A 13,755-nucleotide genomic window follows, 5' to 3' on the forward strand; every position below is an offset into this window, starting at 1 on the left:
TGAGAGCACATCTCGAAAATATGCACCCAAGTAGTTATGTCTCTTGTTGTATTGGTTTGCCCTCTTACGGATTTAATGCGCAATAACTGATATTCAGATGGTTTGAGCATATGTGTTTCCTTCAGAAGGAATAATCAACATCATTTTTAGCCAGTTATGGCAGCGCTATTTTACAGAAATTTGACTATTTCACAAAATATATTGATGGCATGGCGTAAAATTATATACATATAGTGACAGACGTTACCCCTATCTCCCATTCCTACTGTCCATCAACACAATCTGACCAGCCAAACAAATCCTTAAACATGATTTGTCATTCACTTCACTAACCCCCGCTGATGTAATCTCAACATCAGCATCATCAATAAAAGCATAAACTATCTTCAAGCGCAAAGAGCAAGGATTTTAATTTATTTGCCCCTGACCCTTCATCTTTTGAGAAAAATAAACTGTTTAGTTATATAGTTAAAAAGATCAACACTGACAGCTTCAAAGCTGCACAAGTATTTTAAATAGATTAAATGGCTGTGCATAATGTAAAACTTGATGCATGAAATGAGTAATCTGCAAAGAACTATCACCAACTCTGCAGTTCCCTGCAGTATCACAGAGCGTTATAACATCTTTCAGCTCATTGTTTTGGTTTTACACCGCCAACTTTATTGGGCTCTCATCAGCCTGGTTTCCACCAGCAGCAGCAGACAACTGTTTTTAGTGAGAAAGCTTTGATAAACCCAGTGTTCACTACCTGTCTAGCACAAAACAGCAGACAGGCAACAGTAGCAACTAGGGCTGTAGTGTCCCAGTCAACTGGAGGCTTGAGGCTTAGTGTATATTCTGCAATAGTTCTTGTGCTGGGATCACCAGTTGATATAGTTCTATTTTCGGAAATCATATGAATATGGGCAGGTGCAAGCTGGTAGGCGCTGAGTCTATTGATATCATTTCAGTTTAAAATAATTTGGTTAGTGAGTTGGTGGAGACCAAAAGAGAGCTATAAGGAGAGTAAATATTGGACTTAAATTCATCATATGGAGACAGATATGACTCCAACTGAATGCTAATGTTGTCCTGTCTGCTGGATGTGTAAATAATAATTATAATAATAATCTCTATTTATAGAGCAACCACATTACAAAGTGCTCCACACAAGGCAATAACTTCAAAACAAGCAGATCATAAAAACAATTTCTGAGTAATAAATAAATAAAAAAACAAAACCAATTACAATGTCCCCGGCAAAAGAGCAGTCAATAAAATTCAGGTAAAATCAGGAAAAAGTTAACCACTAAAAGTATGTTTTGAGAAGAGCTTTAAGAGAGGTCACTGATTCTGTTGACCTGATTTCCCTAGGCAGCTCGTTCCATAGCTTCGGGGCTTTGGCTGGGAAAGTTTTGGCACCTCTAGGTTTCAGGCATGTTTTGGGGAAAGATAAAAGACCTCTGCCAGATCTCAGGCTACATACTGGCTCGTATAAGACTGAGGTCAGATATATAGCACAGAAAGAGGCCACAAAGAGCCTTAAAAGTCAACAGTAAGCTCTTTTAATCAATTCTAAAACATATTGGGAGCCAGTGCAAGGAGGCTAAAAAATAAGAGATATGGTCACTTCTCTTGAATCTTGTTAAAAGCCTAGCTGCTGAGTTCATTACAGTCTGGAGCCAATTAGTAGATTTTTGGTTGAGGCAATTATCGATTTTTGGTTGAAGCTAATTAACTATTGCAATAGTTGAGGTGTGAGGATATGAACACATGTAAAATGTTCTCTATCTTTGAAAATAGGTTGCATTTTGGACATATTTCTAAAATAATAAAAACAAAACTGCGCAAGTTTTGTGGTGTACTGCTCGAAGTTTAAATTACTATTAAACCAAACGCCAAGATTCTTTGCAAAAGGCTTAATGGTATCCAACAGAGAACTAGCAGATGGCAGGTTTGTTTTGCTATGTGCTGGGAACCAATTACGACAATCTCTGTTTTGCTCAAGTTAAGCTGCAGAAAATTTTGTGACATCCAGTTTTTGACATCTCATAGGAAGTCGTGTAGTTAACTCAGCATGCCAGGATCTGTGGCTCTCACAGACAGATACATATGCATGTTACCTGCATAACAATGAAAGGAAACACCATCTCCAGGGATAATATGTGCTAGAGGAAGCATGTACAGAGAAAATAAAATTGGTCCCAAAACTGACCTGAGGGACGGCATAATTGACAGGAGAAAAAGATGACCTGTGCTTATTAATGGAGACACAGAACCTCTTGTTTAACATGTATGAAGAGAACCATTTTAAAGCTGTACGAGATGGTCACAACCAGTGCCTCAGTCTGTCTTACAAAATGCAGTAATTGATTTTGTCAAAGGCAGCACTAAGGTCCAGAAAAACAAGGACTGAGCACATCCCGTCATCAGCAGCCATTAAAAGGTTATTAGTCACCCTGAGAAAGGCAGTCTCAGTGCTATGATGCTTGCAAAAGCCTGACTGAAATTCTTCCAAAATGTTATTGTTTTCTGCTGTTAAGAACAATTGCTTAGACACGTATTTTTCTAAACTTTTTTATATAAAATGGCAGCTTGAAGATTTGTCTGTTATCTGCCAGCCCAGGTTTTTTTTAAAAAGGTTGTATACAGGTGGTTTTGAAGTAATCTGGGACACAACCATTAGATAAAGAACTGTTAAAAACTGACAGCGGACAGGGCTCCATAGATGCAATGACTTTGAGAAAAAACTTTCTTGGTATTACATCAACTTGCCTGGAAGACAATTTCATAAGGTATTATTTCTAAAAGCTCAGACAAGCAAATGGGAGACAACTGATTTAAAGTGTTCTGTGGTGGGTGATGGACATTAAAATATATGCAGTTAGGGGTATCAGAAGCTCTGTTGGACTCTACTTTATCCCCGAAATAAAATAAAAAATTTTCACAATCAGCATCACTTTCAGATGGGGCACGAGAAGGAGTTGGATTAACCAGTTTATCATCAGTCTTAAATAAAAATCTGGGTTTATGCTGATGGCCAGACATAAATTCAGAGAAGTATTGTGTTCTTGCACATTTGACCTGATTCCTTCCATCTCCACTCTGCTTTCCTACATTCCGACTTACAGCTACAAATACTATGTTATGTTATGTATGTTATCCAAGGCTGCTTTCTTTGTGTAGGGTAGGACCTGACTTTAAGAGATCTATTTTCTATTGTCTATTCATTCCACGGCGGGAACTCTCACGCACAGGGTAAAAACAAGATCCAAGGTATGGTCACGGTTCTGTGTTTGTCCACAAACATACTGTATTAGGTTAAAGGATGTAGTGATGTTTAAAAAATAAGCAGCATGAACACTAGAGGAGTCATCAACATGAATATTAAATTACCCCAAAGAACAATGCTATTTATACTTTAAAACAAGTGCAGATAAAAATTCAGGGAATTTTACTAAAAAGCTGCTGATAGATTTTGGAGGGTGATAAATGTAAGTAAATATGATCAAGAGGAGACAATAAATCCATTACATGGTAACTAATGGCATTTGAGATAATTCTTAAAGACACTCACAAGGCCACCACCACGACCACTTAATTAAAGTCAGGAGGACACTGTTCAAGAAGCTGGTAGTAGTTCCTTATTTTGTAACCAAGAGTCAGTTAAAAAAATAACACCTAAGTCGGCAAATAAAATAAAATAATTAAAATAAGTTTTATTGGTAAGAGATCTCATATTGAAAAGAGCCATTTTAGATGTAATTGGGCCTGGAGCTGTATTTGATGCAGAAGCAGTGGCTGTTGGTGAGACAGTGGTACAATTTATGTATAGAAGATGGGTTTGTAAACCTGATTAGCTGGGCAAAGTGTACAAGTAACCCTATTCGTTACAACTGTTTTAATAGGGAGATGAACGGGTGAAGGTCTTGGGGACAGGGTTGGACAGTAGGATGTTCTAACACCCAGGTTAGCAGATAGAGGTGGAACCATAGAAGAAGAGGGGGTTTCTGATAGAAGTGAGTGAGATATAAACAGTATCACTCTTTTGGAGCTGTTGGAATTAAAAATTCAATAAGTTCAACTCAATTTTATTTATATAGCGCCAAATCATAACAGAAGAACTCATGGTACTTTTCATATAGAGCAGGTCTAGACCGTTCCTACTGATCCTTAGGACTGGCTCGGGACATCTCTAACTGAAAGCTTAAAGCATGCCATCTTTATACCAACAAAGCCATCAGGCAGTGATGTAATGATTCCTTGAAAACTTGGAACAACCCCCAAAGGGGAGCGGATGTTAAACATGACTTCTCACCCATGTCACTGACCCAAGTTCAGCATTATCGATGTTAATTATCAATAAAGACATTATATATCCTCACTGACTGCAAGAGTGGAGAAAAATGTGTGGTTAAAGTTAAGAAGATTAGTATTGGCAGTTTTAATGGTCAACCTTCTGCCCAAGACACTTAAATGGCCCTACATGTAATAACACTTTCTCTATAAAAGACAAGTCCAAGACATTATATAAAATCAACAGATTACTGTATATTGCTCCACACAGTAATTTTATATGCAGCACAAAGAACATCCTGTATGATTTCGTGTCCCGTTGTATTCAACATTTTTCGTTTTTTTCACTTTCTTTGTCTGTATGTTCCCATACAGTATAAACATTTATGTATATTTGATTCCTCTGTTATGTGATGTACTGCATCTGTTCTGTTGAATTATTCCATTTACTAAATCTGTGCTTTGTGTTCTATATAGGTCAAATACTGTGTGTGTTTCTGCCTAATTAAAAGTGAATTTTAAAACAGTGTCTGTACCTCTTTGGCTTTCCGGTGTCTGTCCTTGCTGTCTCTGTCCTTGTCCTTGCCCTCATCCCCAGGGTGGCAGGAGTAGGACACTGTCCTCCAGTCCCGCGGAGAGTTGGTGATGCTGGCAACCTTTGACTCAGTGGCACTGTTCTCCTCATTGAGTGAGCGGGATGACCTCCTGGTGAGCATGCTCTTCTTCAGAGCTTTCACCCTGATGCTATCACTGTTACTCCCATCTGAGCAGCACCACTCCCCCATGGGGCCATTGTCCACTTTGACATTGTGGCCAGTGGTGTGGCACTGGAAAAAACGAGGTGAAAGGTTGGTGTCAAGTTGGGGTTGTGGCTGTGGGTGCGGCTTGTCAGGGGTGGCATTGCACCCAGATGCAGAAGCCGCCTCCCTGTGTCTTCCATTGGCCTCAGGTTCCTGGATCTTCTCATCCAGCTTGTTGAGTTTGGAGAGCACCTGGGAAATCTCACTGCGAACCCCTGACAGAGACTCAAGCTTCTTCTCAATCTCACCAATCCTCATCACCAGCTTACACACACTCGATTTGAGCTCATCATCTGTGTTTTCCAGTGAATGGAAGAGGCGGTCCAGCTTGGACTTGGCTAGTTTGACTGTGTTGCGTTCAGGGGAGCTGTCGCCCTCAGACTTCAAAGTTACCTGAGAGAGAGACCCAGTACTGTTGTAGCATGACGACTGGACAACGCCCAGAGAGTCACAAACACTCATGTCATCCAGAAAACGAAAAATGTCACTTATGTCATCACTAACAATCTCAGAGTCCTCATCAGAGTGTTTGAAGACATGTCTTTCTCTGTCACTGTACTTAGCTGGGTAGTCCTTCACCTTCTTCTGCTCAGCCTGCTCTGTTTGAGTCCCAATGCTAGAAGAGCTGTCCCCTCCCTGAAAGGATGGACTGTTCAGATTTTTGTCTCTAAACCTTTTGGCTGCCTCTCTTTTGTCCAAACCCACAGGCCCACTTGCTATCAATGAAACATCCTTGGCTTTTATTCCGTTAGTTTTCTTTGCAAAGCCAGAAGGAGAAGCTATTGCCTTTTCCTTTGGGCTCTGAAAATGCTGCTCGGTGTCAGCGCTGATGATGCTGATAGTGCGATGGTGGTTTTCTTTGAGTGGTTTGCTGTTCAGAAATGACCTCTCAAAGTCTGGAGGCCCCTCTTCTGTGTTGAGACTGAGGCTCTTTACTGGCCACGCCGGCTGCTTTCCTGCTTTATTACTGTGCTTCCTGCTGCTGACGCACTCAGAGACTGTGGTTGGACCAAAGTATGTGGACGCCTGTAAGTCATCCAGGCTCTCATGCTTCACCCTCCGTCTGTCCTGAAGAGGGGAGTTGAGTGTTGGCTCAAAGTAGGGGTTACTGTAAGGCAGTTCAAAGCTGTGGTTGAAGAAGGTGGCAGGCTTGTGCAGCTCCCTTCTGTGGTAGCCTTCAGCAGCCTTACTGCCCGGTTTGCATTCAGTGGTGATAACCTACAACAGAAACCCAGACAGGGACTGAGCTGGCTTTAAAACACACTAGCACAACAAAGACAGCAGAGAAAATGTACTATGGAATCAAGAAAAAAAAAAAACACAAAAATATCACAAAGCTATGGAGCCCTTCAGGGGTCATACTGTATGTTAGAAACAAAATGCAAATGGATTACTATACTGTACAGAGAGAGAAAGAAAGAATTGATACACTGCAAATGGAAAAATATTTTTAAAAGCACTGAGTCAAGTCATGTTCATGGGAAGAATGAGACTTCAATAAAACGTCTGACCTTCAGGAACAAAAGGGGTGGTAGGTTAGTGTTATGATGCAATTTGGTATTTATATCCATTAAATTAAAAGCAGGAATTAAAAACTGTTGTCAGAAAAATATAATATTGTAAGACATGTCCTGTCCTGTAGGCTGTAAATAACAGACACATGCGAGCTCTGTATGAACACTAACACTGTGTAGACACTGTGAGAATCCTACTCGACTGCTGTATGCATAATTTATATGTTAGGATAAAATACAGGTTAGGAGATGTTTTTGGAGATGTAACTTATCCTTTAACAATCAAAAAGGAACTGTACAATGACCTTCTTTGTCTTCAGTCTATTAACTACAGGATATGGAATATTGCAGTATTTCCCCTATTTTTTGTAGCAATGGAAAGTAACCATGTGAATTTATACAAGAACTGGGCTTCGGTATTTTTAAGTAGTTGTACTTTACTTCTTTTCCACTTTATGTTAGGTTACACTTCTTTTGAGCACATTTCATGGGAAATGTTGTACTTTATACTACACTCCATTTATCTAATAGCTCTAGAAGCTACAAACACAAAACACATGATAAACATATTAAAATGCGATGCACTGTTATAGATCAATTTACCCAACACATACTGATACACATGTACATATAAAGTACTTAAAATGAGCTCCACACTGACCAGCTACAAAATTAAATGCTGCTTACATGTTATAAGATACTCCAGTAATGTAGTATTTTTTTATATTATACTACTGTGAATAGTGCCATTCAGCATAATGAGAACTTTAACATTTGATAGTTGAAATACATTTTCTTGATAATACTACTGTACTTTTACTTAAGTATCTTTCTGAATACAATTTCATTTAGCTGGTATTAAAGTTAAATGCTCCATTACATCATAGAAAACCGTTTTTTGTTTTTTTTTCAGAATGAAGATTAAGCGCCTTTATTCTGAATGTCAGATGTACACTCCAGAAGCCATACTTCAAAATGTGCTCTCACTTTATCACGGTTTACTGAAGTGAGTGTACTATACCATATGTCAGATGAAAGTAATCACGGCTGTACTAAATTTTCGCCACCAAAGTTACATATCGACATATACGTTTCTAAACAATTTAATTAAAAAGTAACTTCTTACAGTATTTATCAAGTGAAGGTCTTTTATATTTGTAGCATCTAAGTTTACATTGATATTTTCAGTAACAACTGTTTTTACAGCTGGAATTTTCTGGAATCTTAATTATTATATTAAACAGTTACACTTTAATTATTATTCATGGTTCGACATATAAAACCCGTTCATACAACATTTCACCTCATTGTGTACTCAGATGAAGTTGAACACAGCACTAGAGGTACACTATAGATATTTCTATGACTCCGATTCCTGGCAACTCTGGTAATCTGGTAAAAAAAAGAGTGCTGAAAATAGTCAATTAAAAACTGTTTTTTTGTTTGTTTTTTTCTTATTTTATAAACTGAATATTTCTGAAGGGTTTTTAATTGTTGATCAGACAAAATATGTCATATGAAAAAATGTTTGGCTGCATGAGTTAATATGTAACTACTTAGGAGGATTTTTACATACTAAATGCACTAAATGACTAATTAAATGCATGAAAAAGTAACTTGTAGACTTATAAACTTTTTATATAGAAATCTGAATTTATTCTCCTTAGACTCACACACAAATGTGTGTTTCTTTTCAAAATATGCTAATGAAAATCCCTTTTTACTATCTTTTTGTGAGTCTTCCACACCATGGCAAAAGCAGAGGTACGTTAACATTAAATCAAAGTAGCTCTCTCGCTCATACGTCTTTCAACAGCCTCCTACAAAACCAAACCTGTGGTGAGAAGGCCACAAAGTTGTGAAAGTCCTCCTTAAAGATGTTCCTCTTCTGGATGCAGGAGTGAACAGAGAAGGGCTCTGGATGGCCGATGTGCTGCAGGGAATCCTGGTCAGTGGTGGACTCGCTGTCGATGTCCATGGGAAAGTAGGTGCTCTGCATTTCGCAGGGTGGAGAGGGTGGACTGCCGCTAGAGTACTGGGGCAGATGGTGCAGTTTGTCCAGAGAGGCTGCTCTACATTTCAAGTCCTTGCTGACCCCCAGAAGGAAGTTATGGTCTGAGCTGGGAATAAACCGTTGGCAGTTATTGCACTCGGACAGTTTAGGACAGGGAGGGGCACTCTGAGCCACAGGGTGCTGCTGGGGGCGATGGTGACGATGGTGGTGATGGTGGTGTCCATCCCTGGGGTGATCCATGTGCTCGTAACCAACCCCTCTGTCACAGTCCTCATACTTATAGGCATCACTGTCAGATCTGCAGAGCTCCACTGACTTGTTCTTGTGGAATTTGGGTCTGTGCCCCATGGGGAGCTTGTCTTTGGCTAGGCCTCCATTCATCTGGATCAAGTTGAACATGGTGACGATGTCTGCCGCCACCATGAGTTTCTTGGATTGCGGGTCCTCTATGGAGCAGCGCATCTTGTCCTTGAAGAGTGTGGCCGGGAAAGCAGGGTCGAGGCAGGCCGTGTAGAAGAGCAGACTGCGGAGCTTGGCCAGGTGAACCAGGTCAAAGCGGACACACAGGGACTTACACAGGTCCTGGTAGGACATGGTGTTGTACTTGGTGTCCAGCTCCTCCAGGATCCGGACCAGGAACTGAGAATACTCTGGTAGGGGGTCCATGGCTGCTGGGTGGCAGGAACTGGCCTACAGAAAAGGTCCTACCTCAAGAGAAGCTTGGCACCTGGAAACAACACAATGAAATGTTCATTCACTGTTAATTTGTTGGGTTTTTTTCCCCTGACAAGACAAAAATAAAGCATCACAAAATCAAAGATTACAAAAGATCAGGAGTCAGTCACAGTACAGAACAATTCAAAATGAAACGTTCTTTGCTGGTTTTACTGCACACGGTCAAAATGAGGTCTGTAATCGATGTTAAAAACCCTTCTAGCAGAAATTTCTCCTGCTCCTCAAAACCGGACCAGCTGACACTGACTCCACCTGGATTCCGACAGTAACAGCAGCTGCAGAGCTTCTCATAGAGCAGGGCGCGTACAAAGGGACGTTTCAGTCTTATTTCAGTTCTATTTGCATACCGTCACTCACCCTGAGTTGTCGGAGACGGAGCGGGGAATCATCCGATCAGCTCGGCACAGCCCGGCATTCCCTCACCAGAAAGCCAACAAAAGCCATAAGTAAGCCAAGAGAGTGATTAAACATCACCACAGCCATCCGGCACAAGCATCCGAAAGGGTTTACAGAGACGAACTTTAGCCCAGCCAATTATCTGTCCCTGTAAATAAGAGGCAAAAAAGCCAAAAGCAAGCCGGACGCACAGTACATCCTCACACGCACGCGCACAGGTGAATGAGGATGCACCAGGTCCGGATGATTTTGGTGTTCAACATGGATCCATGCTCCCGGTGATGTCGGGCAGGCAGGACCGTTTCCCTCCCCCTCCCTGACACCTATCACAGCTGTGGTGCTGCGGTGACGGAGCTGCCCGGGAATTGAAACCGCATGCTGTGCTAAACACCAACGAGTGTCAAGGCGAAAAGCTTGGACACCGACACTACCGGTTTCCGCCGTCAAAATAAGAGCTCTGGAGAGGGGTTACTGAAGAAGGAAAAAAATAAAAAAAAACATTTTCTACCGGAAATGGAGGAAGAAGTATTCATACCCTGAAAGTAAATGTAATACCACAATGTACAATACTGCAATGGACAGATACTCAGTTACAAGTAAAATACTGCTTTCAAACTGTTGCTTAAGTACTTAAGTACAAAGGTCAGTAAAAGTGCTCATTATACAGAATAGCTTTTGTTTTTATTTCTGATTCGTTACCAAGTAAACAGCGTTTTAATGTTGCACCTGGTTGGTGTGGAGCTCATTTGAACTCTTTTCTGTACTGTTTGGTAGCATAGACTAACAGTGTATCACAATGTATACTGTATAAAATTCTAATCAGTAGATGAACTGTGGTATAGCTATACTATAGTTACGGAAGTTGTGACTATCACTTTTTAATGAGTAAAGCATTCAATATTTGACTCAGAAATGAAGTGTGGTAGAGGTGTAAAACAGAAACACCTTACATGAAAAATGCTAATTTTATTTATATCACAAATATATATCACACTGCATTTATTTCGGGCAATTTTCAAGAAGTAGACTACTATATTGCATCATACAGTTCAAACTATCATAACCTAACCTAAATACAAGGCTCTATCAGAGTAAAGAAATTTGGTCGTTTTGCAGTAAACCACACTCTCCTGGTGAACGGAAGCCATGTAACACAAGGGTTAACAGCATCTCAAAACACTGAGCGAATGCCTGGACAGTTGTCAAGCACATTAAACATTACAATTATAATCTCTATTTATTTAGTCAAGGGTGACATCTCAACTTCAAGGGAGACCTGGGTACAAGAAATCTTACAGCTAGCTACATCATTTCTAAAGAAATATACATTTTTAAAACCAACATTACATGGGAGCTGGTATAGTGTGACGAAAGTTGGCTGAATGAAAAAAAGATAGGTGGAATACATAAACATATCCAATTTGACATTCGCATGAAATTCTAAAATGATAGTAAAGAGTGTGAATGTGTGCATGGATGCAGGGCACACAAGAGAGAACTTGGGAATAAGGAGAGCTACATGAAGCTACAGCCTCTACTGCAAAGGTGCGTCATTATTAGAATTTTCTGCAGGATTTCTGCTGCCTCTTCACAGCATCGTGCATTCAGTTCCTTTCATTTTTGCTTAAGCTTAGGCTCGCGCTTTTATTGTGAAGGAGACGCGCCGTACTTCCGGGCACAGCCTGCTTAATGTGTGTGATCTGTGCAGGTCTTTGTTTCTACTGAGAATGACGTAACTACACCTACCGCTCGGCGTTAGAAACACAGCCGAGATGATCCCCTCTGCCCCTTTCACAAACACACACACGCACACACACACATGCGCGCGCGCGGTGGTGTGATTCTGCCGCCTCCCTTGCGCGTGTGCTGTTCGTGCGTGAGCCATCAATGTGGTGGATCTGTGGACATTCACCTGCTAGTTGGGAGGTGGGCTTCGCAGACCTCGAGGGTCCTCCAGCGACTTCAAGGGGGACATCAGCAACATGAGGAATACCTTCTTTTTTTAAATTATTGTTTAATTCCTTGTTAAACAAAAGTAGACACTACACAATATAACCACTTGGAATTTGACATGAATTTAAATAAGGGATATAAGCAATGTAAGGGAGAAATCGTGAGAAAGCTGTAAATCCACTTCATGGAGACTAACTCTGCCGAATAAGGTCATTCTAATATCACCAGCGAATTCAGCAGAACTTCATTGGCCACCATAGTGGAACTTTGACCATATATCCGCAGCATAAAACACTGAGAGATGGAACATAAGAGACATCAACAACGAGTAAAAGTTTTAGTACAAAGAAGATAAACAGCATAATAATGTCTTTGGCTCTGCCTGGCTGGCTGCTGTCCTGCATGAACAACAGGAAAAGAAGACCCTGATAGAGCTCCTAGAGTTTTTCAATATTCATGAAATATTCACTTGTGTCAAGGAGTGCATTTTTTGACTCCAAGGAGTAAATGATGTCGGCATTTTCATTCAAATTTACACGATAAATAAATAAACAAATAAATGGACCACATCCACATAATTATAACAATAACAGTAATAATAATAATCACCATCTTAATCATACGCGCCCCTGCCTGTGGCTTTTTTTCTTTGAACTGGCATTACCTACGGAACTATAAATGGATGAATGAACATAATAAATAAATTGCATTCAATTCTGAACCACAGTCAGTCTTCCCACATATCCAACATTTGAAAACCTTAATAATATATGATTTACTACTTCATGTTAGACATTACATATCCTTGTTCTGTTGATGTTTTGGTGGTTTTGGTTGAGCCAAAGAAAATTATCATCTAAAGTGGACAATAAAGTTGTATTCTATTCTGTTGTAATGGTTTCCCTTGTGGCCCCATTTGATCAAAGGTTCTACATAGCGATATACTATCTTGTAATATAATAAATATCATTGCCACAAATTGAATGTACTTGTGGAAGAATTATTTTGCTATCTGGGCTGCCCTGTGTCAGCAGTCCAGGCTGGTGGTGGTGGTGTGATGGTGTGGGGAATGTTACTTGGCACACTTTTGGTGCCCTAATACCAATCAATCATGGTTTGAATGTTGCTGACCATGTGCATCCCTTTATGGCCACAGTTTAACATCTTCTAATGGCTACTTCCAGCAGGATAATGCTCCATGCTCCATTCACAAAACTAAAGTCGTCTCAAACTGGTTTCATTAACATGACAGTGAGTTCACTGTTCTTCAGTGGCCTCCCCAGTCACCAGATCTGAATCCAGTAGAACTCCTTTGGGATGTGGTAGTAGTTATTCTGGAGTTTTTGATTATATCACATGATATTCCTCAGAAGATGAAGTTTGTCCTAGTTGTCATTAAACTCAAGATGTTCAAATTTCCATTTTTTTTTTCCTGAGCACTTTAGCACTTAAATTTTTTGAGAAAATGTCTCACAGCTACTATCTTAGCAGCTGTGCTGGAGCATTTGATCATATCACATAATTTCCTTTTCCATATTCTGAGGCTCTATTTGAGGTGCACGGGGAAAAATATAATGTTAAGATATGTCTTCAGTCTTGTGTTTTATTAGGTTTAGTTTAAGTGAAACCCAAACCATAGTTGCAATGATAGAAAAATATCTATCTTTGTAACTACAGTGTTTTGCATAACATTAAATTAAACAGAAAGTCTTCACTTATTTGAACATATTTAAAGCTTTTATCAAAAGCTGTGTTTTTTTTAACCAAATAATGATTCAACAGGAGAAAAGTTTCATCTTAGTTTCATCAACTTCATCTTCTTCCACGGATGGGAATTTAAACCTACCTGAAGTGACCATCACACCAAATGCAACACTAATAACTACTAAGAAATTCATCAATATCAAAAATGTATTGTGCAACAGACTAAACATCTTTCTACCTTTCATTTAACTTTCCCTACTGAAGTCCCGGAAAGGTTGTATTCAATCTACAATGGAGTTGTTAATTTCCCGGCTGACTAAGCAGCCTTCAATTGGACTGAGGGGAGAGGCAGGGGGCTGGA

General features: G+C 40.0%; 1 protein-coding gene across 1 annotated transcript in view; it reads right to left on the bottom strand.

The window, feature by feature from the left end:
• Positions 1 to 9,560, bottom strand: part of minar1 (membrane integral NOTCH2 associated receptor 1) — a 38,040-nt gene extending 28,480 nt beyond the window's left edge. The window contains exons 1-3 of the mRNA XM_040126445.1: positions 9,481 to 9,560; positions 8,427 to 9,333; positions 4,815 to 6,296 (exon numbers count right to left, since the gene is read on the bottom strand). Of these exons, the coding sequence (XP_039982379.1) occupies positions 4,815 to 6,296; positions 8,427 to 9,272 (2,328 nt within the window). The 5' untranslated portion in view covers positions 9,273 to 9,333; positions 9,481 to 9,560. The remainder of the gene's footprint in view (positions 1 to 4,814; positions 6,297 to 8,426; positions 9,334 to 9,480) is intronic.
• Between the last annotated feature and the right edge of the window lie 4,195 nt (positions 9,561 to 13,755).

Source organism: Xiphias gladius, chromosome 1, assembly GCF_016859285.1.
Source record: "Xiphias gladius isolate SHS-SW01 ecotype Sanya breed wild chromosome 1, ASM1685928v1, whole genome shotgun sequence".
Lineage (NCBI taxonomy): Eukaryota > Metazoa > Chordata > Actinopteri > Istiophoriformes > Xiphiidae > Xiphias > Xiphias gladius.